At 36.6% G+C, this 26621-nt stretch overlaps 1 protein-coding gene across 1 annotated transcript in view; it reads left to right on the top strand.

Annotated features, from left to right (window-relative positions):
- Window positions 1-26073, top strand: part of LOC149782112 (uncharacterized) — a 108186-nt gene extending 82113 nt beyond the window's left edge. Inside the window, exons 15-16 of the mRNA XM_089933551.1 lie at window positions 1791-2060; window positions 20482-26073. Coding sequence (XP_089789677.1) covers window positions 1791-2060; window positions 20482-20552 — 341 coding nt within the window. The 3' untranslated portion in view covers window positions 20553-26073. The remainder of the gene's footprint in view (window positions 1-1790; window positions 2061-20481) is intronic.
- Window positions 26074-26621: the final 548 nt, after the last annotated feature.

The following is a 26621-nucleotide window of genomic DNA, read 5'->3' as shown; positions in this document are numbered from 1 at the left end:
GTGATTGACCATTATTTAATCTGAATCTTTATTATTTTTACTCCTGAAGCATTTACAAGACTGATCTAGAGATTATTGTTATGGATACTTTGATTTTTTTGTTTATTTTATTCCTTTTCATTCATCGTTTGAGCAAATATATTACAGAGAACACCAACAACACATTTTGTTTTAAATGTTTCTTGAAAAATGTAAGGACCAGTTGAACTAAATTTTCTGATTGTGGTACATCTGTTCACTCTGCATAAAATGAACCAACATCTGGAGTATTCAAACCTCAACCATGTTCAAGCCAAGAATGCTTGACAGCGTTAGTGTAGCTTAGTATAGCTGTTAAATAATTAACATATACAGGACTATTGTTTTTGTTGTTATAGTTGTTGTTTTGGGTTTAACACCATTTATCAGCACAAGATACATTATACATGGTGGCCAGTATAGTGGTTGAGGAAGAACCTGGACAGAACTTGGGAAGAACCACCAACCCACAGGAACCTGCTGGCAAGCTTTCTCACATACACACATTGGCCGAGCCCAGGACTCAAATGGATGTGAACAGAGGTGAGATGGCAGTGATTGGTAAAGGTGAGTGGTTAGACCACTTGGCCACCTGCGGCACCATACTATTTTTGTAATAAACATCAGAGTGTACAAGGATACTACTTTACGTATTGATTATAGCAGTTTAAAATATTTCTTATAAAAAGCATGACTTTTGATATAATGTCAGTGGAATTCTAGACACTCTGCCAGCATGTAACATTGAAAACAAAGTTTTAAATATCATTTCCACATGTGTAAAATTCTTAATTACTTTTAGACTTTGGTACACTAGTAGATATTGTATAACAATATCATAATATCACATGATTCTGTAATAATATACCAATATCATAATATCACTTGATACTGTAATACTATACCAGTATCATAAATTGTAATACTATACCAATATGATAGTATCACATGATACTGTAATACTATACCAGTATCATAAATTGTAATACTATACCAATATGATAGTATCACTTGATACTGTAATACTACACCAGTGTCATAAATTGTAATACTATACCAATATGATAGTATCACTTGATACTGTAATACTATACCAGTATCATAAATTGTAATACTATACCAATATGATAGTATCACTTGATACTGTAATACTATACCAGTATCATAAATTGTAATACTATACCAATATGATAGTATCACATGATACTGTAATACTATACCAGTATCATAAATAACATGATTACAACTTTATTTGGATAATATAATACCATACTATCATGTGACTCAGCTTTGTTTGAATAATTCCAATTTCATAATTTTTCTATAATGTTAAACATAAAACAACACCTCATGGTGTCACAGAATGACATCATACCGTTATATCAGGTAAAGGCATAATAAGTAATTCACCATAGTGAAGGGACAATTCAGTACAGTAACTTTAGCATTGTATTCAAGTACTTTGCCATAGTGAAGGGAGTGTTCAATACTGTAACTTTGGCATTGATTAGTGTGATCATAGGTCATAGCAATAACACTTTGACACACATCTTTGTTATTAGTTATGGCCTTATTATGCCATGTAGTCCAGAAATTCTGAATGATCAAAACTTTCTTGTAATACTAAAATTTAAAAGTCTGTAATATTGCTTTATACTTTATACTTTATTTTGAAATTGTTTTAAATATATTTATTATCAGAATGATTTTGAAATCATGGTAAACATATTTATTATGATCAGAAATTATGTTTGTGTTAAAATATTTTTCAGAGATGCCATCCACTGGAAGTATGGGGAGTGAGATGTCAGTAAATGGATTTTCAAGCTTTACCTCCAGTATCAATCATGATCTTGAATCTCATGATGGCGCAAATGCACTTGATGAAGAGACAACTCATTTAAAGTCTGTAAATAGTCAAGAGGCTACTTGCAGTGATGACCAGATCTTGTCCATAGTGCAGGAGATGAATGAAGTTGAAGTAACCAGATCTGAAGATTCACTACAAGCTGACTTTGATAATGAGAACCATATGACCATAGGTGATTAAACAAATCTGTTTCATGTTCGCTAGATATCAGCCAACATGATATGTGGAGGTTCTTACAAAAGTGCTGATTTTATAGTAGCATAAGCTGTTTAAAGTAAACAGTCAGGGGACTGGCTCAACCAATCCCTTAGGAATTTACCATTTAATTTAATTTTCAGGTGGGATGGGTTTGGAATTTTATATTAAAACAAGTTGTTTTTTTCTTTTATCTTTATTTACAACTAATATAATGACAGTAGTCTTTTTAGCGCTGCTGGTCATAAATTGATTTGGTTTGGTGTTTACGGCACAGCAATACAAGTAGGTTGTTTAGTGCCGAGGCAATTGCAGTAAAGTGACTTGCCTAAGGACACACCACTGCTGGTCCAATGGTACAATTCAAACCCACACTTTCAGTCCTGAGTCCGGCATGCATACCACTGAACCACCATAGATCAGAAGAACTTATGGTTTGGTCTCTCATCCATCTGTCTGTTAGTACAAGTTTGTTACCACTACTCGTCCTAAGGTATTTCAAGGATTGTCATAAATCTTTCATAATAATGCATTTATCTCCTGATCTTGTTGGTCTGAAAGAAAATGGTGCTGTGCAGACATTCATTGTGGCTGCCAGAGCAGTCATCTGGAAAATCTTATTGCTCTTCCTTATGAATAGATGGTTATATGAGCATGAAGTATTCAATGAAAGACTTCTTATGAAGTCTAGTTGGTCCTGACCAAAAATGGTGCTGATCTTCTATCCACTATGGACACCACAGCAGTCATCTTGAAAATCTTATAACTGCTACTGAGCAGATAGTCATATTGACATGGGGTTCTCACCAAGACTTATTAGGATCTTTAGTTGGTCCTAAATGAAAATGGTGCCAATCTTGTTATATATACCCCGCTTGAAACGTAATAATGACATGGGATTTTCTCCAAATGACTTCTTGTGATGTCTAGTTTGTCTTAAATGAAAAGGGTACCACTTGCACATTGGCTGTCTTGAAAATTCTGAATGGATGGTTGTACCAGAAAGGGTTTTTTACTTGTTGACCTTAATATCTGACTGGTACTGAATTAAAATAGTGCTGATCAGACATCCAGTGTGGCTACCAAAGAGGCCATCTTGAAAATCTTGCTATCACTACTCCTGAATGAATTGGCAATCATCATTTTCATTGAAAGACTTCTTATGTTGTCTAATAGTTGGTCATAAATGAAAATGGGGTCAATGTGACTTTCGGTACTGTATAATGACCATCTTGAAAATCATGTTATAACTACATCTCATGATGGCTGGTCATATTGATATTGTATCATAATAAGACTTTCTGTAATGTCGGGTTGGCTCTAAACGGAAATGGTGCCAATCTGATACACAGTACTATTACTATGGGAGCCATCTTGAACCTTTAGTTTCTTCTCCAATGGAAAGTCACATCAGTATTTAGTTTCCACACAAAAACAGATTATGATATCTTGTGGGTCTTAAATGAAAATGGTCCCAATCTGACATCCACATTAGCTAATTTGAAAATTGCATTATTGTTGAAGAATATCAGAGACGGTTTTATCACTCATCAGTTAAAATGAAAGAAATGGTCTTATCTTCAATTCCAGGAAGTTCTTTTCAGCCAGTAGAGCATGTGTCCCTTTGAAGGACTCTGTTTCTCTACAAGTTAGAGCAAGAATATTTTCGAAATCTGGGATGAGTGTCTTTATTCTGGAAGATTTCTAGCATTTAGTAGCACTGAAATGAATAACAGCATTCATATCAGAATACTGATCTCGAAATATTCTGATAGAAAATTAGTATTTTGTTTATTTACCCAGTGACTTTACAGAATTTTGCAAAAGAAAGATGCAGTGTGAACTGTAAGCTAGAAAACATGGAATTAGTTTACGTAGGAACAATACAGAACAATATTTTGGGTCATATTGAGTTTTGCGATAACAAGCTTGCAGCAAGAAAAATGCATTTCCATGACTTGTATCTTTGTCCAGAACATACATTTTAAACCACTAAAGATTTTCGATCATACTTGTAGCAAATTATATATCATGTATAAGCAGTGGGTTACATACTATAGCCACCTCTGCCTCAAGGTTAAGGTCATGACAAAGGAAACTGTAACTTGCATCCATATCTAGAGTATAATTTTTAAAACCATTTATGTTATTTTAATGAAACTTGAACAAGTTATATATCATGACTAGACAGTTTGTAGCATACTGTAGTCAGACCTTTCTCTCAGTGTTAAGGCTATGGCATGGAAATACAAATAAGTGAAGTCTGTCCATGTACAGATATAACCATTAAATCTATGAAGATACTTTAATGAAAATTGAGCCTTATATATTTTTGGACAATGTCTTGTGCATTCACCATCAGACCAGCTGCCTTATTGTTATAGTCACTGTGAGGTATAATCCGAATTGGCATCTTGTTTCCTTTTAAAGGCTGTCACATTTTAGCACCTACAGTAGACCTGCCAATCTGTACATTTTTCCATATGTCCTATAACCTTTAAAATATGGACTTAAGGAATAAAAGCAAAATCTGTAGAATTAAGATTGTGAAGCAAAATCCAAACAATTGGCTTGTCCATTGTTTGATTTGGATCCAGGTTTCATATTAAATTTAGTGGAGCTAATCAAGGAACCAGACACTTTAAACTGCACATTTTATCATGCAAAGTGTCTTTATGATCAAAGTGTTGATTATTGAAATTTTTAAAAATGATGTCTACCAAGTGATATATGATGAAGACGAAAGGAAAAAACGCCAGTAATAGGTGTTAATAATTGGTACAGAAGAATGAAAAGGAATATTTAGATCCTTGTGAATAAAAGGAGGAAGGGATAGAATTACCTTTATTAGACATCGTGTGTCGATTTGAGCATGTCATGTGGCATGATATATAATTGCTGTCATGTGAAATAAAAAAAAAATTCTAAGAATTACATCGGGTTGAGAGATAGCAACAAGACATTGAGCTGCATAGGGTTTGGAACTGAAGTTTTTGCAATTGTACTTAAGTAAATAAGGTGTATTTACAAACTTTTCAGTTGAACATAATGTTTACTGTTGCTGCATCAGTTTTGAATATCAAACATTTTAAATTACTTGTTTTTAAACTTTACAATAGCAGCATATGATATTTTATACAACTTACAGAAAAATGGACAAACTTATGCAAGAAAAATCAATTGCCTTACTGAGATGGTCTTGTTAAGGTTTGCTACAGATACTGTGTAATACTTATTTCTGTGGGTTTCAGATTTTGTAGTATGGGTAAAAAAGACATTCATGGATGCCTAATTTTGTGGATCTAATAAGAAAAAAACCCTGTGAAACATATGTTATTGTTAAAGATTATACCAACATACATTTCCACAAATTTATGTGGAAACCGGTTTAATCCGTAGGCAGTAATTTAGTTCATTAATTCAGTTATTCATTGCCAACATCTGTTGTAAATGTGGAGTTCTTTTTCCACATTCTGAGCTAACACATTTAATAACACTGCTGTAATCTAAGTAATTTCATTTTCTGGTGTTCTTAAAAAGCCCTATCAAAGCATAAAGTTCTCAGCAGTTAGGATAAGGCAATTGAACAAAGCCATTTTCTTTTTCAAAAAAATGTTTGCCATGTATGAACGGTACTGTTGAAATTGTACCCCAAAAGTTAAAATTAAAATGTGACCGACACAGTGGTTAAAGAGAGGAAAACTTGAAGCAAAATCTCCTATCATGAGCCTGGAGATAGGAGAGAAACTCTTTCTCAAAAAATTGAAATGATGCTGTTGAAACTCTCATGATGCCTTAGACCAAAATTGACCCATGGGAATCCCTTGTCGCTGCATGAAATTGACCATAAAACTCAATGGAGCAATGTTAATTCCATTTTTCGGTTGTTGTTTTTTTAACTCTGTACCTGACTTTCTTGCCCATGCCTGGTGTAATCAAAAGGCAGTAGCATTGTACCTGACTTTCTTGCCCATGCCTGGTGTAATCAAAAGGCAGTAGCATTGTACCTGACTTTCTTGCCCATGCCTGGTGCAATCAAAAGGCAGTAGCATTGTACCTGACTTTCTTGCCCATGCCTGGTGTAATCAAAAGGCAGTAGCATTGTACCTGACTTTCTTGCCCATTCCTGGTGCAGTCAAAAGGCATTAGCATTGTACCTGACTTTCTTGTCCATGCCTGGTGTAATCAAAAGACAGTAGCATTGTACCTGACTTTCTTGCCCATGCCTGGTGCAGTCAAAAGGGATTAGCATTGTACCTGACTTTCTTGCCCATGCCTGGTGTAATCAAAAGGCAATAGCATTGTACCTGACTTTCTTGCCCATTCCTGGTGCAGTCAAAAGGCATTAGCATTGTACCTGACTTTCTTGTCCATGCCTGGTGTAATCAAAAGACAGTAGCATTGTACCTGACTTTCTTGCCCATGCCTGGTGCAGTCAGAAGGCATTAGCATTGTACCTGACTTTCTTGCCCATGCCTGGTGCACTCAAAAGGCAGTAACATTGTACCTGACTTTCTTGCCCATGCCTGGTGCAATCAAAAGGCAGTAGCATTGTACCTGACTTTCTTGCCCATGCCTGGTTGAATCAAAAGGCAGTAGCATTGTACCTGACTTTTCTGCCCATGCCAGGTGTAATCAAAAGGCAGTAACATTGTACCTGACTTTCTTGCCCATGCCTGGTGTAATCAAAAGGCATTAGCATTGTACCTGACTTTCTTGTCCATGCCTGGTGTAATCAAAAGACAGTAGCATTGTACCTGATTTTCTTGCCCATGCCTGGTGTAATCAAAAGGCAGTAGCATTGTACCTGACTTTCTTGCCCATGCCTGGTGCAGTCAAAAGGCATTAGCATTGTACCTGACTTTCTTGCCCATGCCTGGTGCACTCAAAAGGCAGTAGCATTGCACCTGACTTTCTTGCCCATGCCTGGTGTAATCAAAACGCAGTAGCATTGTACCTGACTTTCTTGCCCATGCCTGGTTGAATCAAAAGGCAGTAGCATTGTACCTGACTTTCTTGCCCATGCCTGGTGCAATCAAAAGGCAATCAGAAGGCAGTAGCATTCTGTGATGTTTTCAAAGTGTATAGCACAAAAGGGTGATGTTCCACTTAAAGAAAAATGGAATGACACCAATGTTTGTTCCAGCTGCTTTAGACACCAGGTAGCGAGACTGAATAAACAATAGGGTGATTGGGACCCAAATAGGGAGGGGTTCTTTGTGGTATTTGTTGATCATTTATTTTCCCTAAGTATTACCCATTTTCGACAAAATAACACAAAACACATTTAACTTTAGTTTTTTTTTATTAGTAAAATTATGATTATTGTACAAATACAGATTTTACAAGGACGTTAAATATTAATAATTAAATATGAATAAATATATTAAAGAACATAAAGATTACAGCAAAAATATAAATCGGGGCCCCGAGTGGCCGAGTGGTCTAAAGTGCTCTCCATTACGGATCACTGCTATCTCACCTCTGTCTGCGTGGGTTCGAGTCTAGGATTCGGCAAATGTGGGTATGTGAGAAAGCTTGCCAGTAGCTTCTCGTGGGTCGGTGGTTCTTTCCGGGGTTTTCCCGGGTTCTTCCTCCACCATTAATACTGGCCGCCATGCATAGCCTATCATGTGCTGAAAAAGGGCATTAAACCTCACAAAAACAAAAACAAAGCAAAAATATAACATACAAATGTTGAAGCACAGACAAAATTGACAGTATATAACCCTCTCTGTCTTTATAGTGGTCAGTCATCCTCTGCATCAGAGTGGCCATGCTCTTTCAAAATCTTAGATGCAGATTTTAAGTTGTTGTAGGAAACATGCATTTTTGCAGCTGTCCTGATCTCTGTACTTCGATCAAAATTCGTGTGATGTGTCGGTGTCACCGTAACAGACTAACAGTAGTCACAAAAAAAAAATGTCCCCTAATTGTGCCTCTAATGAGAATAATAACACTGCTTGAATTAAAAATATTTTATTTCAGTTCATGCATATTATATTTTAGTTCAAGCATATACCAATGAAGAAAAAAATGTATTTGATCCACAATGGAATAGTCAACATTTATGGTATAGGTATGGTGATAATCATATGTGTTTCACTGCAGTTCAGTACTTTGCACAGCTTTAGAACAGCAAGTTACCAGTCATTATGTTCATGTATTTCTGGTAGTGGCATAGAACAGCATCACAATAATATACACAGGTGATGGGATAGAACATGGTCTCTGTGGATTGAGTATGATACAGCATTTATGTTGGATTTTTTTCTTTCTTGAAAAATGAAAATAGGCAGGAATAATATAAAAGTCAAGAGTTCTTTGAAAAATCATTAGATATTATGAGTTCAGGAGGTAGATAGACATGGAATGATCCCAAAACTTGGGAGTTTTTTTTTCTCCCAGCATGAGAGTTGATGGATATGCTGTTAACAACTTTTACAAAGAGGAACTCAAATCTTCATTTCATGAATGGTATTCAACACAAATGATTGATCAGTTAAATGAACTGGAGGACAATGGAAACATACATTCAGATCTGTTCACAATTAACTTGGAAAATCTACCCTTAAGCCAATTCATGCTAAGTCGCATATCTGCACACATGACAAAGTAGCACTTTGGAGAGTTCTGAATTAAGTTAGTTGACATATGCAAAACTATACAGTAGAAATTTGATTATCTGTCAGGGTGAGGGACTGAGACCATGATGGATATGAGAATATACGGATAATAGATTACGTAAATTAAAAGTATTATACTGTAGACCGGGTCATTAAAAAATCATATCTGTATATGTGCACATGTACCTGTTTTTAATATTTTGATGTACATTGCCCTGACAGTTAACAGAGACTGACAGTTAATCAGGTGCTGGATAACTGAAGTTCTAATGTATTAATAAATGGGAAAACCATGTTTTATGGGAAATAAAGAAGGACATTGACTGTGAATAAATCTTCATTCATTACATCAGGTAGATTCATTACCATCTTACGTGAGTTTTCATGTTTATGAAATTTTGCATTTGAATTTAATTGGAATCAGTCAGTTTCAGTGTTTCAAATGACTCATTTACTTATTCTAATGTATATTTCACATACTCAGCACCTTCAATAGCCTTATTGTTAAAACAAACAGGTGATGCCTTTCTGATGCATGTGGTGGAAGGGAAAGGGGGGAGGTTAAGAAGAAGGGTGAAAAGAGGCTATCAACGCACTCCATAAATAAAAGGCTTATTTTTTCAAAATAAGCCCTCTATCGCTTGAAATTGATAATTCAGACCTAAAAATCTTATTTTGAGCAAAAATATTACGCGCGCGCAACCATTATTTTTCCAAAATAATCCTTTATTTTTACGAGGCTGTGAGCGCACTATAAAAATGTAAAAAATATAAACTAGACAAAACATTATTAACGAGTGATTAATACTTCATATTTCACAAATGCGACCTTGTACAGCGGCTGGAATTGTCAGCGCAACTTCATACTTGAACAAAATTTACATCAACGCAACTTTATATAGTATGAAAAATATTTTTTAATGCAGTAGTGAAATTATTAACGCATTTTAATTTAGTATGAAAAATATTTTTTAATGAAGTAGTGATATTCTGTGTTTGCAAATTTAGCCTGAATTATTAACGCATTTTAATTTAGTATGAAAAATATTTTTTAATGCAGTAGTGATATTCCGTGTTTGCAAATTTAGCCTGAATTATTAACGCAATTTCATACCCTGAACAAAATGCAATAGTGATTACTAGTAAGTATAATGCTAGATTGCGTACGAGTATTACTATCAGCGCGTCTGTACACAAGCGAATACCGTGCTGGGAAATACGATAATAAACCAGAATACGGAAACTCCAATTATAACACGGGAATTAGGACGACTTGTTTTTGTTTTTCCAATATTGGTATACTGGAATGTTGGTCACGAGCGATTGCCGCGCGAGCATTACTGCGCCCACTGTCCATACTGAACAAAAACAAGAATGGATCCAATATTATTAAAGCGCGCGACGGATCAATTTGGGTTATTTATGATACTCATAATGAAAAATTACGGGAATGGGTTCATGAGGATGAGCCTAATTTATTTAAGCGGGTATACGATGATTTACCAGAACGTGTCAAGTTGAGGTTGAGAAAGCTCGGTTACACACTTACGGAACGTTATCGACTAATATTACACGGGGACAAATCGGGAATTGAGTTTCGGTAGTGACCAACCGCATACGTGTTGACGTTGTCGGCGCAATATCGTTTATCATCAAAATTGATTAAACCGGCTTTGATAATTCTCGCTGTGGTTAATTGATGTAGTTTGGACTGTATGACAGTCATCGTTGCGGTGTGATCAGTTAGTTCTCCAGCGTGCACTGCACGATATATTTCATGTGTAAATGTCTTTTTTACAACTGATTTTTTGACTCCCTTCGACTTAATCATGTTTTGACGAGGGTCCGCGGCGAGCACCGAATACATTTTTGGTCGGAGTCCGATGAATTCCTTAATGGGTTTGAAACATAATTCGTCTTTGAATTTTCCAAGCACCTTTTTGTTGGTGACATCGTTGAACCCGTCACGGTCTACATCCGACAAATCAAACAGTTTTCGATGCTGATACAAACTCGTGTATAAATCGTCGTTGCAATCGCGTCCTGGTATGTGATACAACAACGAGTCTGTGTCGGAGAAACACAATTGCGCATTCGGATACTCTTTTTTGACGAATCCGTAATGAAAATCATACATGAGCCATTTTGATATGTCCAGCACAGATGCGCCAACGAAGACTGGCTTTGACAGCACAACATTGGTTTTATGTTTCTTCACGAACACTAGGTTGTCTTTGATGACAATTCTGCCGTTGTAGTCGTTGGACGCTACCAATTTTGCAAATCGTTTCGTATTATCGTTGACTAGTTCAATGTTACAACGGTTACGAACATTTTCCATCGTCTTGCCAAATACGGAATTGTTCATTAGTTTGAAAAAGTCTTTTTGAAAATCATTGGTGGCCTCAGCTCTCATAACCGTATTGTATTCAACGTATTTTGCGAGCCACCGCGACTGTTTGAACTTAAGCGCGCGATGAACCCTGACGACGATTAGACCAGTTGAAACAGCTTGATGAAGCGCACGATAATGACAAACATAGTTGCGCTTTGACAACAGATTTGGAACCAATTTTTCGTGTGATGGCGAACCATTAGTTGATTTACGAGCGGCTAATTGCTGCGGCGACAACAACGAGTCATCCACGGACATTTTCTCGGCGAGGAATGGATAATCATTATGAGCGTCATGAAGTTCCGACGGATAGTCTATATCACATTCGACGAAGAAAGAATAGTCCGCGTCGGATAAATCAACCGTACAATTTTTCGTAACCGCGTTGAAATGATCCTCAGAATACCATGATTCGCATTGATACGGCATCGACTCTGACATAGCCCATCCATAAAGATTATTCGCGCGAGGTATATCAGAAACGATATTGGATCATCAGCGCGAAAGTCCGACAAGTACTTGTTGTTCGCGGTAGCTTTTTTCTTGGTTATCACGCTGATACCACCGCGAATTGCTTTTTCGATGAATAGATATTTATCAGGATCGCTGATCAGTCCTAGTTCGATTTCAGTCTTTTTCAGCATGGCGTCCCACGCAAGTCCCGGTGACGAAACATACCAGCATGGATCCAGTTGATATGCCGTCATCGATGACGCTCTGAATTCTTCAACGATGTCACACAACAACAGCACGTCCTGGCGTAAATACTCATCGAAATAGTCGCCGATGGTATGACAACCGAGTGCGGAGAATGCTTGTAAAGCCCTATTATAGTCTTCCACGGATACGTTTCCGCCGTTCAGCGATGAATAGAATTTATCATGACCCGGTAATTTATTTTCCTCGAGTCGCGAATAATCCGTCACGTATTCGTACGGAAATATTCCCTTATGACGCATCATCGATGATTTGTCTCCGTAATGTTTATCCAACGATGGAAACGTAGAACAATTTTTCGCGAGCTGTTCCACCGACGTAGGCATCAATTGCATACTATCGATGAATTTAAGTTGCTGTCGGATCGTCAGCGACATGAATTTTTCGGTGTTTGTTGGAATTCCCTCAATGGTGTGTTTTCCGATTAGTTGTTGTATTCGTGGATCCGCCAGAGCGCTGATGATGAAATGACTATCGTATCCTCGGAAATTGTGAGCGATTACCGGTATGACAGTCTGTTGATATTTTTTAGCGCATTCGAAGTGTGCTGCACCTCTGTAAACCCCGGTAATGTTGCAATGTGATTTGACGGCGCGGTCGTTTATTTTACAACCGCATACATGACAACGTGTTGCAGCCGCGAAATCCGCTAACTGTTCTTGAGTCAGTGGAACCGCCGAGTGCTTCTTCGATAGTATTCGGTCGGCATCCGACAACAAATTTCGTAACAACCAAACTGCGGGATCCTCATCAGAGTCACTACGTCGGCGATATAATTTCACCGGCGTAGATAAATTGTCATCAACGCTGATAATTTTATACGCGACGGACACTGGCACATGCTTGTTTATCACCGTAGTGGTTCTAGACGGAGCAACAACCAGGCTGTCTGATTCTGGTACGCGCAGAAGCGCTTCAAAGTCGTAACATATGACAACCGGATTATATAGTCCATGACGTAGGTTTTTAAATTTTAAAATATTATTTCCTGGTTCAGGATATGTAGCCCGCTGGTCATGAATGCAATACCGTTGGTGCACGATTAAATCCTGCTGTTCCATGAATCCGGCTAAACACTTCACGCAGAAGTGATGTTTGGATCGATGTTTGGAAAACTGTTTCCGCGCAAGTCCATCAAAATTTTTTATCCATGAAAAGTGGTTTTTATAGCACAGTAAATTTACTGTAGCGTCATTGGGCGTTTTTGACAGTTTTCTAGGAAACAATTTATCGGAGTTGTCCAACCCGAATACGTTGATGCCACCCGGAAGTAACTTACGATTATTTTCCACGAACGTATCAATCTGTTTTATTTCCACTGGAAATCTTATCCCCGTGGTATTTATTTCATTGACGTATTTTTGGTATTTTCCAACTCGATTAGGATCCTTTTCAACGGGATGAAGCGCGGCTAGAACACTCCATAATAAACATTTGTCATCATTCGATTTTACGTTAACGCAGCATCGAGACGCTTTCACGCTCTCAGGTAACTCAACAAATGTTCCAATACGAAGCGGATCATATCTGAATGCGTCGAACTTAAACGACACGAGATGATCAAAAGTCCATCCGGATCCAACGCCGGTATATTCTTCAACATCATACATGTACTTGTTGGTTATTTCCGCGGCAACCACATCGAGATCATCATCGACTAATACGACGCGAGGTGGCTGCATCAAATCGACGGTTATTTCTTTTTGTGGATCGATCGCGGACTTGAAATTAACTATCGCGGTAACGATTAATTTTACACTTGGAACATCTGTGATAATAATTTTAAGAAGATGTGGCATGGCAACGTTGACGGCGCCATCGGGTTTCCAAGTGTACACAACATCATGACCGTCTATCGCGGATCTAACTTTTGTTAGTCGGAATCGTTGTTGAGCTGGTTCAACTAACTTGCGGAGTCTTTCCAACTCGACGTTAGACTGAGGATACTTGAACGTTTTTCCAGTTTGTTCATGGTAGCGTTTCATTAGCTCCCTCGCGATAATACTACGACGGCGACGACCATCAGCGACTGACGGTGGTGCGATTGGAACGTCAGGTGGTTCAGGATCATTTTCCGCGATTAACTTACGGAGCCTTTCCAGCTCGACGTTAGACCGTGGATACTTGAACGTTTTTCCAGTTTGCTCAGAGTAGCGTTTCAGCAGCTCTATTACAACATTGTGGCGGTTTCATCTGAGTGGTCTTCTATTTCCATGATTCAATATTTAACTTACTTGTTTCATCAATTCAATTTTCTCATTGCCGAGTCGCCTGGTTTTGATAAATTCTTCTACCGTTGGAGGCTCTGATCGGTAATAATATTTCGGCGAACGTTTGTTGTAGTAACTCATCAGCGACCTGTACTCACGTCCTCCGCATCCACCACAAATTTGATAGGGCCCTTTCACACCGCGAGAACATACCAAACATGGTCTCGGTCCTGATAGAGGATTCTTTTTAATCGCATGGGCGTGAATTCCACAGTATTCTTCACGGCATCTTTTTCCGCACAATGTAATAGAACCAACTGGTAACCATTTACAACTGTTTAATCCGGGTTTAATCGGCATTATAATATATAATTAATTTACATCTAATTTATTTTTTAATTATAATGCTCATCATAGCGACAAATAATATTTTTGATTTAAATTAAAGAATAGCATTAATAATAGTACAACAATGGCCCGACGAAACCGCCACAATGTTGTAATAGAGCTGCTGAAACGCTACTCTGAGCAAACTGGAAAAACGTTCAAGTATCCACGGTCTAACGTCGAGCTGGAAAGGCTCCGTAAGTTAATCGCGGAAAATGATCCTGAACCACCTGACGTTCCAATCGCACCACCGTCAGTCGCTGATGGTCGTCGCCGTCGTAGTATTATCGCGAGGGAGCTAATGAAACGCTACCATGAACAAACTGGAAAAACGTTCAAGTATCCTCAGTCTAACGTCGAGTTGGAAAGACTCCGCAAGTTAGTTGAACCAGCTCAACAACGATTCCGACTAACAAAAGTTAGATCCGCGATAGACGGTCATGATGTTGTGTACACTTGGAAACCCGATGGCGCCGTCAACGTTGCCATGCCACATCTTCTTAAAATTATTATCACAGATGTTCCAAGTGTAAAATTAATCGTTACCGCGATAGTTAATTTCAAGTCCGCGATCGATCCACAAAAAGAAATAACCGTCGATTTGATGCAGCCACCTCGCGTCGTATTAGTCGATGATGATCTCGATGTGGTTGCCGCGGAAATAACCAACAAGTACATGTATGATGTTGAAGAATATACCGGCGTTGGATCCGGATGGACTTTTGATCATCTCGTGTCGTTTAAGTTCGACGCATTCAGATATGATCCGCTTCGTATTGGAACATTTGTTGAGTTACCTGAGAGCGTGAAAGCGTCTCGATGCTGCGTTAACGTAAAATCGAATGATGACAAATGTTTATTATGGAGTGTTCTAGCCGCGCTTCATCCCGTTGAAAAGGATCCTAATCGAGTTGGAAAATACCAAAAATACGTCAATGAAATAAATACCACGGGGATAAGATTTCCAGTGGAAATAAAACAGATTGATACGTTCGTGGAAAATAATCGTAAGTTACTTCCGGGTGGCATCAACGTATTCGGGTTGGACAACTCCGATAAATTGTTTCCTAGAAAACTGTCAAAAACGCCCAATGACGCTACAGTAAATTTACTGTGCTATAAAAACCACTTTTCATGGATAAAAAATTTTGATGGACTTGCGCGGAAACAGTTTTCCAAACATCGATCCAAACATCACTTCTGCGTGATTAGCCGGATTCATGGAACAGCAGGATTTAATCGTGCACCAACGGTATTGCATTCATGACCAGCGGGCTACATATCCTGAACCAGGAAATAATATTTTAAAATTTAAAAACCTACGTCATGGACTATATAATCCGGTTGTCATATGTTACGACTTTGAAGCGCTTCTGCGCGTACCAGAATCAGACAGTCTGGTTGTTGCTCCGTCTAGAACCACTACGGTGATAAACAAGCATGTGCCAGTGTCCGTCGCGTATAAAATTATCAGCGTTGATGACAATTTATCTACGCCGGTGAAATTATATCGCCAACGTAGTGACTCTGATGAGGATCCCGCAGTTTGGTTGTTACGAAATTTGTTGTCGGATGCCGACCGAATACTATCGAAGAAGCACTCGGCGGTTCCACTGACTCAAGAACAGTTAGCGGATTTCGCGGCTGCAACACGTTGTAATGTATGCGGTTGTAAAATAAACGACCGCGCCGTCAAATCACATTGCAACATTACCGGGGTTTACAGAGGTGCAGCACACTTCGAATGCGCTAAAAAATATCAACAGACTGTCATACCGGTAATCGCTCACAATTTCCGAGGATACGATAGTCATTTCATCATCAGCGCTCTGGCGGATCCACGAATACAACAACTAATCGGAAAACACACCATTGAGGGAATTCCAACAAACACCGAAAAATTCATGTCGCTGACGATCCGACAGCAACTTAAATTCATCGATAGTATGCAATTGATGCCTACGTCGGTGGAACAGCTCGCGAAAAATTGTTCTACGTTTCCATCGTTGGATAAACATTACGGAGACAAATCATCGATGATGCGTCATAAGGGAATATTTCCGTACGAATACGTGACGGATTATTCGCGACTCGAGGAAAATAAATTACCGGGTCATGATAAATTCTATTCATCGCTGAACGGCGGAAACGTATCCGTGGAAGACTATAATAGGGCTTTACAAGCATTCTCCGCACTCGGTTGTCATACCATCGGCGACTATTTCGATGAGTATTTACGCCAGGACGTGCTGTTGTTGTGTGACATCGTTGAAGAATTCAGAGCGTCATCGATGACGGCATATCAACTGGATCCATGCTGGTATGTTTCGTCACCGGGACTTGCGTGGGACGCCATGCTGAAAAAGACTGAAATCGAACTAGGACTGATCAGCGATCCTGATAAATATCTATTCATCGAAAAAGCAATTCGCGGTGGTATCAGCGTGATAACCAAGAAAAAAGCTACCGCGAACAACAAGTACTTGTCGGACTTTCGCGCTGATGATCCAATATCGTTTCTGATATACCTCGCGCGAATAATCTTTATGGATGGGCTATGTCAGAGTCGATGCCGTATCAATGCGAATCATGGTATTCTGAGGATCATTTCAACGCGGTTACGAAAAATTGTACGGTTGATTTATCCGACGCGGACTATTCTTTCTTCGTCGAATGTGATATAGACTATCCGTCGGAACTTCATGACGCTCATAATGATTATCCATTCCTCGCCGAGAAAATGTCCGTGGATGACTCGTTGTTGTCGCCGCAGCAATTAGCCGCTCGTAAATCAACTAATGGTTCGCCATCACACGAAAAATTGGTTCCAAATCTGTTGTCAAAGCGCAACTATGTTTGTCATTATCGTGCGCTTCATCAAGCTGTTTCAGCTGGTCTAATCGTCGTCAGGGTTCATCGCGCGCTTAAGTTCAAACAGTCGCGGTGGCTCGCAAAATACGTTGAATACAATACGGTTATGAGAGCTGAGGCCACCAATGATTTTCAAAAAGACTTTTTCAAACTAATGAACAATTCCGTATTTGGCAAGACGATGGAAAATGTTCGTAACCGTTGTAACATTGAACTAGTCAACGATAATACGAAACGATTTGCAAAATTGGTAGCGTCCAACGACTACAACGGCAGAATTGTCATCAAAGACAACCTAGTGTTCGTGAAGAAACATAAAACCAATGTTGTGCTGTCAAAGCCAGTCTTCGTTGGCGCGTCTGTGCTGGACATATCAAAATGGCTCATGTATGATTTTCATTACGGATTCGTCAAAAAAGAGTATCCGAATGCGCAATTGTGTTTCTCCGACACAGACTCGTTGTTGTATCACATACCAGGACGCGATTGCAACGACGATTTATACACGAGTTTGTATCAGCATCGAAAACTGTTTGATTTGTCGGATGTAGACCGTGACGGGTTCAACGATGTCACCAACAAAAATGTGCTTGGAAAATTCAAAGACGAATTATGTTTCAAACCCATTAAGGAATTCATCGGACTCCGACCAAAAATGTATTCGGTGCTCGCCGCGGACCCTCGTCAAAACATGATTAAGTCGAAGGGAGTCAAAAAATCAGTTGTAAAAAAGACATTTACACATGAAATATATCGTGCAGTGCACGCTGGAGAACTAACTGATCACACCGCAACGATGACTGTCATACAGTCCAAACTACATCAATTAACCACAGCGAGAATTATCAAAGCCGGTTTAATCAATTTTGATGATAAACGATATTGCGCCGACAACGTCAACACGTATGCGGTTGGTCACTACCGAAACTCAATTCCCGATTTGTCCCCGTGCAATATTAGTCGATAACGTTCCGTAAGTGTGTAACCGAGCTTTCTCAACCTCAACTTGACACGTTCTGGTAAATCATCGTATACCCGCTTAAATAAATTAGGCTCATCCTCATGAACCCATTCCCGTAATTTTTCATTATGAGTATCATAAATAACCCAAATTGATCCGTCGCGCGCTTTAATAATATTGGATCCATTCTTGTTTTTGTTCAGTATGGACAGTGGGCGCAGTAATGCTCGCGCGGCAATCGCTCGTGACCAACATTCCAGTATACCAATATTGGAAAAACAAAAACAAGTCGTCCTAATTCCCGTGTTATAATTGGAGTTTCCGTATTCTGGTTTATTATCGTATTTCCCAGCACGGTATTCGCTTGTGTACAGACGCGCTGATAGTAATACTCGTACGCAATCTAGCATTATACTTACTAGTAATCACTATTGCATTTTGTTCAGGGTATGAAATTGCGTTAATAATTCAGGCTAAATTTGCAAACACGGAATATCACTAATGCATTAAAAAATATTTTTCATACTAAATTAAAATGCGTTAATAATTCAGGCTAAATTTGCAAACACGGAATATCACTACTTCATTAAAAAATATTTTTCATACTAAATTAAAATGCGTTAATAATTTCACTACTGCATTAAAAAATATTTTTCATACTATATAAAGTTGCGTTGATGTAAATTTTGTTCAAGTATGAAGTTGCGCTGACAATTCCAGCCGCTGTACAAGGTCGCATTTGTGAAATATGAAGTATTAATCACTCGTTAATAATGTTTTGTCTAGTTTATATTTTTTACATTTTTATAGTGCGCTCACAGCCTCGTAAAAATAAAGGATTATTTTGGAAAAATAATGGTTGCGCGCGCGTAATATTTTTGCTCAAAATATGATTTTTAGGTCTGAATTATCAATTTCATGCGATAGAGGGCTTATTTTGAAAAAATAAGCCTTTTATTTATGGAGTGCGTTGATAGCCTCTTTTTACCCTTCTTCTGGTTAAATGTTGGCTTTGTTGATATTTGAGTATGACATTACATTCCTGAGCACATACTGAGGTATTCATAAAACCAGGTGGAATAATCAATCTGTCACAATCATGATCAAACATAATCAGTCAACAGTACACATTAAATTTAGACATGAATCCCCAAAAAATAACGTTGATTTTTTTTAATGATATCTTTATTTTCATCAGTATGATTATGTTTGATAAATTTTAGAAACTCCCTTACAATGAAGTGTTGTTGTTGTTGTTGTTGTGATAGGGTTTAATTACATTTTTCAGCACAAGATAGGCTATACATGTCGGCCAGTATAAATGCTGGAGGAAGAACCCGGGAAAACACCGGAAAGAATCACTGACCCAGTACTATGAAGTGAAAAGTACATATATTTGATCTACATAAATCTACATGAATAATATTAATATTTATTTTAATTTGTGTTTTATGTACCCATTCTCCCCATCACACACATAAACCTCTGTCACCACTCCCCAGTGTATATACAATATAGCCATATAATAATTGACAAGCATTTGCATTATATGGCAGTTTGGTACAAAAATCGATTATGCACACCATGTTAGCACTTTGGAAGATGGGAACTTGAGCATAAAAAGAAAATTTTCTTGCCAAGAGTGAATAAAAGATATTTATTTCATCATGTTGGTGATAAACTGAAGTATTTTGATGAAATATCCATTATTCACTCTGAGCAAGCATATATCCTCACATAAAACAGATGTCAGTCTGATTCATATATAGAACATTGTGTGTTTGTTTACAAATCACTGGAAAGAATGAGCTTTGATATGTCGTACAGAAACATTGAGGCAGTTACATCAAATTATTACCTGAAATGAACATGAATATGTTGTAGTATTTATTACATACCCCATCCTTTACGCTTTCAGTTTCTTTCAGTTGATGGTAGTGATTAAATTCAAAACACATAAAGATTTATAACATTTCCATTTTGTGGATTTAAGAATACTAACACATTGGCATTAGTGAAAATATTTAAATAGTTCCAGTCTTGATTTACAATATTGAACAAGGGAGCGAAAATGTTTCAAACACCAAATGGTTATGTAAATAAAAAATGTGAAGAGTAGGATTTCATAGAAGAAATATAGTATTGTTAAAATTTGTTCTGGTACATCGTCTGCCAAACTCAAATATCTGTAAGGATGGCTTCTACTGTTTTTTTTTTTTCTTTCTTCTCAGGTGTGACCGCTGGAGACGATCATTACAGAATAGATTCTCATTCAGGTGGAACAGATCATGCTGAAGAGTAACTGAAAATGGGGAAGATGTAGAAGACATCTAAAATATAGAAGGAGCTTGAACTTGGTTTTAGAAAAAAAGATAATAGGAATATAAGGATAATCAGCTATACTTAATTTTAGCTCTGACTGATGAGTTGAATGCATTAGTTGGCTCATATTCAGGAGCATGTTGCTGTACTGAAAAGTTTCATACATTAGAGATTCTAGTGGAGTCCTGTAAAAGAAACAATAGAAGCAATTTAAAAAAGATTTGTAAAGTTCAGGAACTTGTTAGTGGCAGTGACTTCAGTTCTTGACACTTAACAATGATATACAAGTTAATATCTGCATTGTCTGATGTTTGCTCATGAAAATATGTCAGGTCAGTAAAATATCAAAGATAAATCATTTAAGGGATATTTTTGACAATATCAGACAGTTGTGATTCAAATTCCATTCATATTTTGAGAACATTAAATAGTTTTGATTCAAATTCCATATATATTTTTCTTCACATTAAAGTGATGATTCAAATTCCATACATATTTTTGACAGCATTAAATAGTTGTAATTCAAATTCCATACATATTTTTGACAACATTAAATAGTTGCGATTCAAATTCCATATATATTTTTGACAACATTAAATAGTTGTAATTCAAATTCCATTCATATTTTTGACAACATTAAATAGTTTTGATTCAAATTCCATATATATTTTTCTTCACATTAAAGTGATGATTCAAATTCCATACATATTTTTGACAACATTAAATAGTTGTAATTCAAATTCCATATATATTTTTCTTCACATTAAACAGTGATGATTCAAATTCCATACATATTTTTGACAACATTAAATAGTTGTAATTCAAATTCCATATATATTTTTGACAACATTAAATAGTTGTAATTCAAATTCCATATATATTTTTGACAACATTAAATAGTTGAATTCAAATTCCATACATATTTTTGACAACATTAAATAGTTGCGATTCAAATTCCATATATATTTTTGACAACATTAAATAGTTGTAATTAAAATTCCGTATATTTTTGACAACATTAAATAGTTGCAATTCAAATTCCATATATATTTTTCTTCGCATTAAACAGTGATGATTCAAATTCCATTCATTTTTTTGACAACATGTAACAGTTTGTGAATTAAGCTCCACACATATTTTTGACAACATGTAACAGTTTGTGAATCAAGCTCCACACATATTTTTGACATGTAACAGTTTGTGAATCATGTTCCACACATATTTTTGACAACATGTAACAGTTTGTGAATCAAGCTCCACACATATTTTTGACAACATGTAACAGTTTGTGAATCAAGCTCCACACACATTTTTGACAACATGTAACAGTTTGTGAATCATGTTCCACACATATTTTTGACATGTAACAGTTTGTGAATCATGTTCCACACATATTTTTGAAACATGTAACAGTTTGTGAATCATGTTCCACACATATTTTTGACAACATGTAACAGTTTGTGAATCAAGCTCCACACATATTTTTGACAACATGTAACAGTTTGTGAACCAAGCTCCACACATATTTTTGACATGTAACAGTTTGTGAATCATGTTCCACACATATTTTTGACAACATTTAACAGTTTGTGAATCATGTTCCACACATATTTTCCTGTTTTATCTTGAAAGCACAGCAGTTCAAGGTCATATAATTCAGTCAAGTGATTATAACTATTAGTTAAATAGAGACTGAACTGTATAAAAAAGGAAGTGATTTTTATGCCTAATGTGATGTGTATTTATTGTTCATTTATATCAATATCTTTGTGATACAGTGGTCCCCCTGTTGAACGCCCCCGCCCCCAAGCAGTGGCCACACCCTTTTTATGGCCAGAATCCCTTGGCACTGACAGCTTTATGTTCAAAAGTACTCCAGAAGAATGTCCACCCTTATGCAACCAGTGGCCAGCATATTAGTACAAAAATGTACTAATTATTCCTACCAATACCTGTCTTCCAATGTTGGGTTTCTGTTACTGAAGGAAGTGTTGGCTAAAGTACATGTAATGCTAAGATTAATATTATATCATTATCTATAAAAGCCAATGTTGTCAGGAAATGGGCTCGACATTGTTGTGATAGAATTTTAGGTTTTTACACAGCTGTTGAGTTCTTCTCTTTGACGATTAGAACCAGTGGAAATTGTCAAGATCATAACATGGTCAGCATAGGCTAAATTTAGATTTTGTGGATTAACACACACAGAGAAATTAACCTTTAACAAAAGAGGGTACCAGACAAAGAATGAAAAATCATGTAAACTACATATATCACTTCCTTTATAAAGGCATTTTATCCATCTATAAATGTTTTGTCTACATAATTAAATCACACCATTGCACAATTAGCAACATAGGAATAAATCATTAAAAATTGTTAACATGTCATCACATAAACGGAGACTTTCTACTCTTGAAGAAAGAGTTATTCTTCTCAACAACATTGGTGTGTGGGTGGGTGGGAAATTGCAGAACAATTTTATGTTGAAAGGACTCGTATAAACAACGTTGTAACAGATGAGAAGAATACTCAGCAGCAGTGGGAAAATGGAAAAAGAATTATGTATTTATCAAGAAATAAATGAAGTTTTTGAATGGTTTTTCAATGTGCATGACAACAATACCCCACTCACATTTCACGCTTACATCAAGCATAAGAACTATTAATGTATATTCAGTTGAAATAAGTCTGTTCTTAAGACAAGAAGAACAGTTTGATAATTAATATTACTTTTAAATAAACTTATTAATTGAAGATATTAAATGCTTTGAAGTATGTAGCTTTCTTACTAATATGTACATTACATATACTTCTCACAAAAAAATTAAGTCCCTCTCTGGAAAGGCCACCCACCTTACTAGGCCACTTTCCCGGTGCAGAAGGGGTGGCCGTATGAGAGGGGGACCACTGTACTATATTTAATAAATTGAATACTGCATACAGTATGGAAATAATAAATGGATTTGTAAATACCAGGGATGGACTATGGAATGCTGTCAAATTAAATGTCATGAAAAACTTTCTCGAGTTTTTAACAAAGTGATTTTTCTGTTTGATACAAAATGTGAAAGTTATCCCATGGTATTTGATTTGTCATTGATCAAGCTTGATTTATGCAGTTAAATTTATAAGTTGTGAAGAAAACTTTGATAATGAGCCATTCAGTAGACATTTTCACCTTGTGTTTTTTTAATATCTTTGTAATCAGATGAAAAAAAAACATAACTATCATTCTAAAAGTTGCTTTGGCAGCAGTAGTAGTGTCACTGTGAAAACTGAGGCTATCTTTTAAAGTTTTGAATTCAAGCTTTTTCATGCAAGATACATTTGGTGTACTTTGTTGTGCACATTGCATGCAAGACATTACAGCATACTGAACTATTCCTTTTAATTATTACTGCACATTCCATTTTAGTTCAACAGTTTAAAACTGCAATGTAAATAGTAATATATACTCAGTTTTATGGATTAATGTAAGTTCTATGTTTTTTTAAAATGAAGCGTAGTCCATCCTTTACAAAATGTTTAGTGACATTAATATTTTAAATTTGTGTTGCTGCTAAATCATGATTATGCAAATACACATGTTCTTATTTATGTATTAACAGCACACATTACATCATCCCATTGATTCTGGGTTCCTCCAAGAACATTCAGCTGGTTGTTGCTGTTGGTTTAATGCAAATCTTTTTCAGTATTTGATAGGCTACACACAGTGGTCCGTATAACTGGTGGAAAAAGAACTGAGGAAAAACCCTGTTAAAAATCACTGACTCACTGGAAACTACTGGCAAGCTTTCTCACATATCCACATTGGCTGAGCCTGAAATTTGAAGCCATGTGGACAGGTGGTAGTAATTGGTACAGTCCAGTGTGGATCACTAGGCCACCTAGGGCCCTGAAATTAGAATGTGTTTGAAAATTTAGAGGATGGCTAAGAACATAGAGTTTTTGCAATACTACTACAAGAGATTTGTTGCTGAAGGAAATAATAAAAGTTGTTTTTCTCACAATATGTATTCTGTATCAGAAACACATAATTTATTTTTTAAATCAAAAGGCAAGGGAACAAAATGTTTTTTATCAATAGTATATGTCATTAATCACCTTTTCCCTACCTAGACATTTTAAAAAAAAATAACTGTTTGTCATTTAAGACACAAGTAGACACAACAATATATTTTGAACTAATGTGGTACAATAGATATAAATATAGATTAACAGTGGCATACATTTGTAATCATAGGGTAATGGAGCCAGTCTCATGACATACATGTGTTGCACCACTGTATGAGAGAATAGCAGCGTTCCACATTAGATGTACATATTTCAAAATTTTTGTGTGAAAGATAATGTGCCAGATACAGTTGTGGCATATCAATCATAGCACATGGCACAGGTGAGATAGCACAGTTTGTGCTCAAGATATTACAAGTCAGTTGTATTAAACCATAGCACATGAAATGAAATTCCACAATTTGTTTTAAAGATAATGCAAATCAGATAGAGTTGTAGTATAACATAGTATTTGGGCTAGGTGGGATATCACATTTTGTGTTGAAGATATAACAAGTTGGATACAGGTGTGGTATGTCATCGCATGTAGCACTTGTGATATACCACATTTTTAAAAAAAAAATATCAGATACAGTTGTGATGTAGCATATGGCACAAGTGAAATACCACATTTTGTGTGAAAGATATTTTAAAGCAGCTTCAGTTATGGTATATAACAGCACATGACACAGGTGAGATGCTTCATTTTTCAAAAGGCCTGTTTCATCTTTTAGTAGACAGTAGCATGGACAAAATTTTATAAGAAGTATGATACAGGCAAGAAATTTCTTTGTTTTGGCGTTAAAATAATGAGTTGATTTAGGTGTTGACTCACCAGCCCATGACCTGTGCATTTTGAGGAGGACCAGTTAATACTGGCATATCCAGCCTGCTTTGTTATTAAAATTTTCCAGTCATTATTTTTATTTGAATGGGAAGGCCAATTAGTTTTGCAGGGCAAGTAGATTCCATTTTAGCTAGGCTTGCTGGCTAATTGATAAATATGTGTTAAGTTGACCTTTGCATAATATTCTCAAGGTACCAACTGATTTCTGTGAATTATGTGATAGTTGTTCACAGAGTTAAAATGCTATTTGTTTTGGAGAATATTAATATTATAGAGTGCAATCACTGAAGTGTGATACTGTTATGTTAACAGTATTGGTATAATATTTTCTTATGTTAACAGTACTGATATAATACTATGTTCAGTTGAGTGATGTTGTAGTTCTGAAGAGTTTATGAATTAAATAGTTACGGAAATATATGTTCTGTTACTAACTAATCATTATGTTTATTAACTGTTACAGAGAATTTGTTTGTACCATCATTGATTTGATGAAAATTATTATGGAGATCTGGAGGACATTATTTTCCTTTCTACTTTTATAATAATAATGTACAGTAGTTTTTATAAGACAAATAAATTGTATACTACCAAGTTTTTGCTCTCCCATTTTATTTGTTTGCACCCAAGCTGTTGGGGGTCATTTTTTCCCAAGCACTTGCAGCTCACTGATATTTTTCCAAATTCACTTCAAATGAAAATATAACATCGTCACATGCTCCTAATGACACATGTCTAATGGGTTGGGCTTTGGGGTAAATAATTATATTGGGAACACTTATATATACGTGAAGTGTAAGAGTTCACTGACTTTCAATAAAACTAGAAAAAGAATCATCTCTGATTAAAATCAGACTGCAGGGTACTGTAAAAACCAGTGACAAGGGCTTATTTTGTTGCATACACTGTCTACAGTCTACATAACAGAAAGATATTGTATCATCACTGTCCCACCCCTGATACTTCTACAGGTAAATCCTAGGTTTAGATCTCACATATTCTAGCTTTTTCCCATTGTGAGTGTTACAGTATGAAAATCAATTGAATGATAAGCAAGCACTCTTAGTAGAAATCAGTCTTTGTCATAATATAAATAATTTTCCCTGTGTAGCTTGCTGGAGCAAAATACAGGAGAGTTCATGC

The sequence above is a fragment of the Sinohyriopsis cumingii genome, chromosome 15 (assembly GCF_028554795.1).
Source record: "Sinohyriopsis cumingii isolate HCF-2022 chromosome 15, ASM2855479v2, whole genome shotgun sequence".
Classification (NCBI taxonomy): domain Eukaryota; kingdom Metazoa; phylum Mollusca; class Bivalvia; order Unionida; family Unionidae; genus Sinohyriopsis; species Sinohyriopsis cumingii.
Note: the sequence above shows the minus strand (reverse complement) of the source record. Positions and strands in the feature narration are given on the sequence as shown.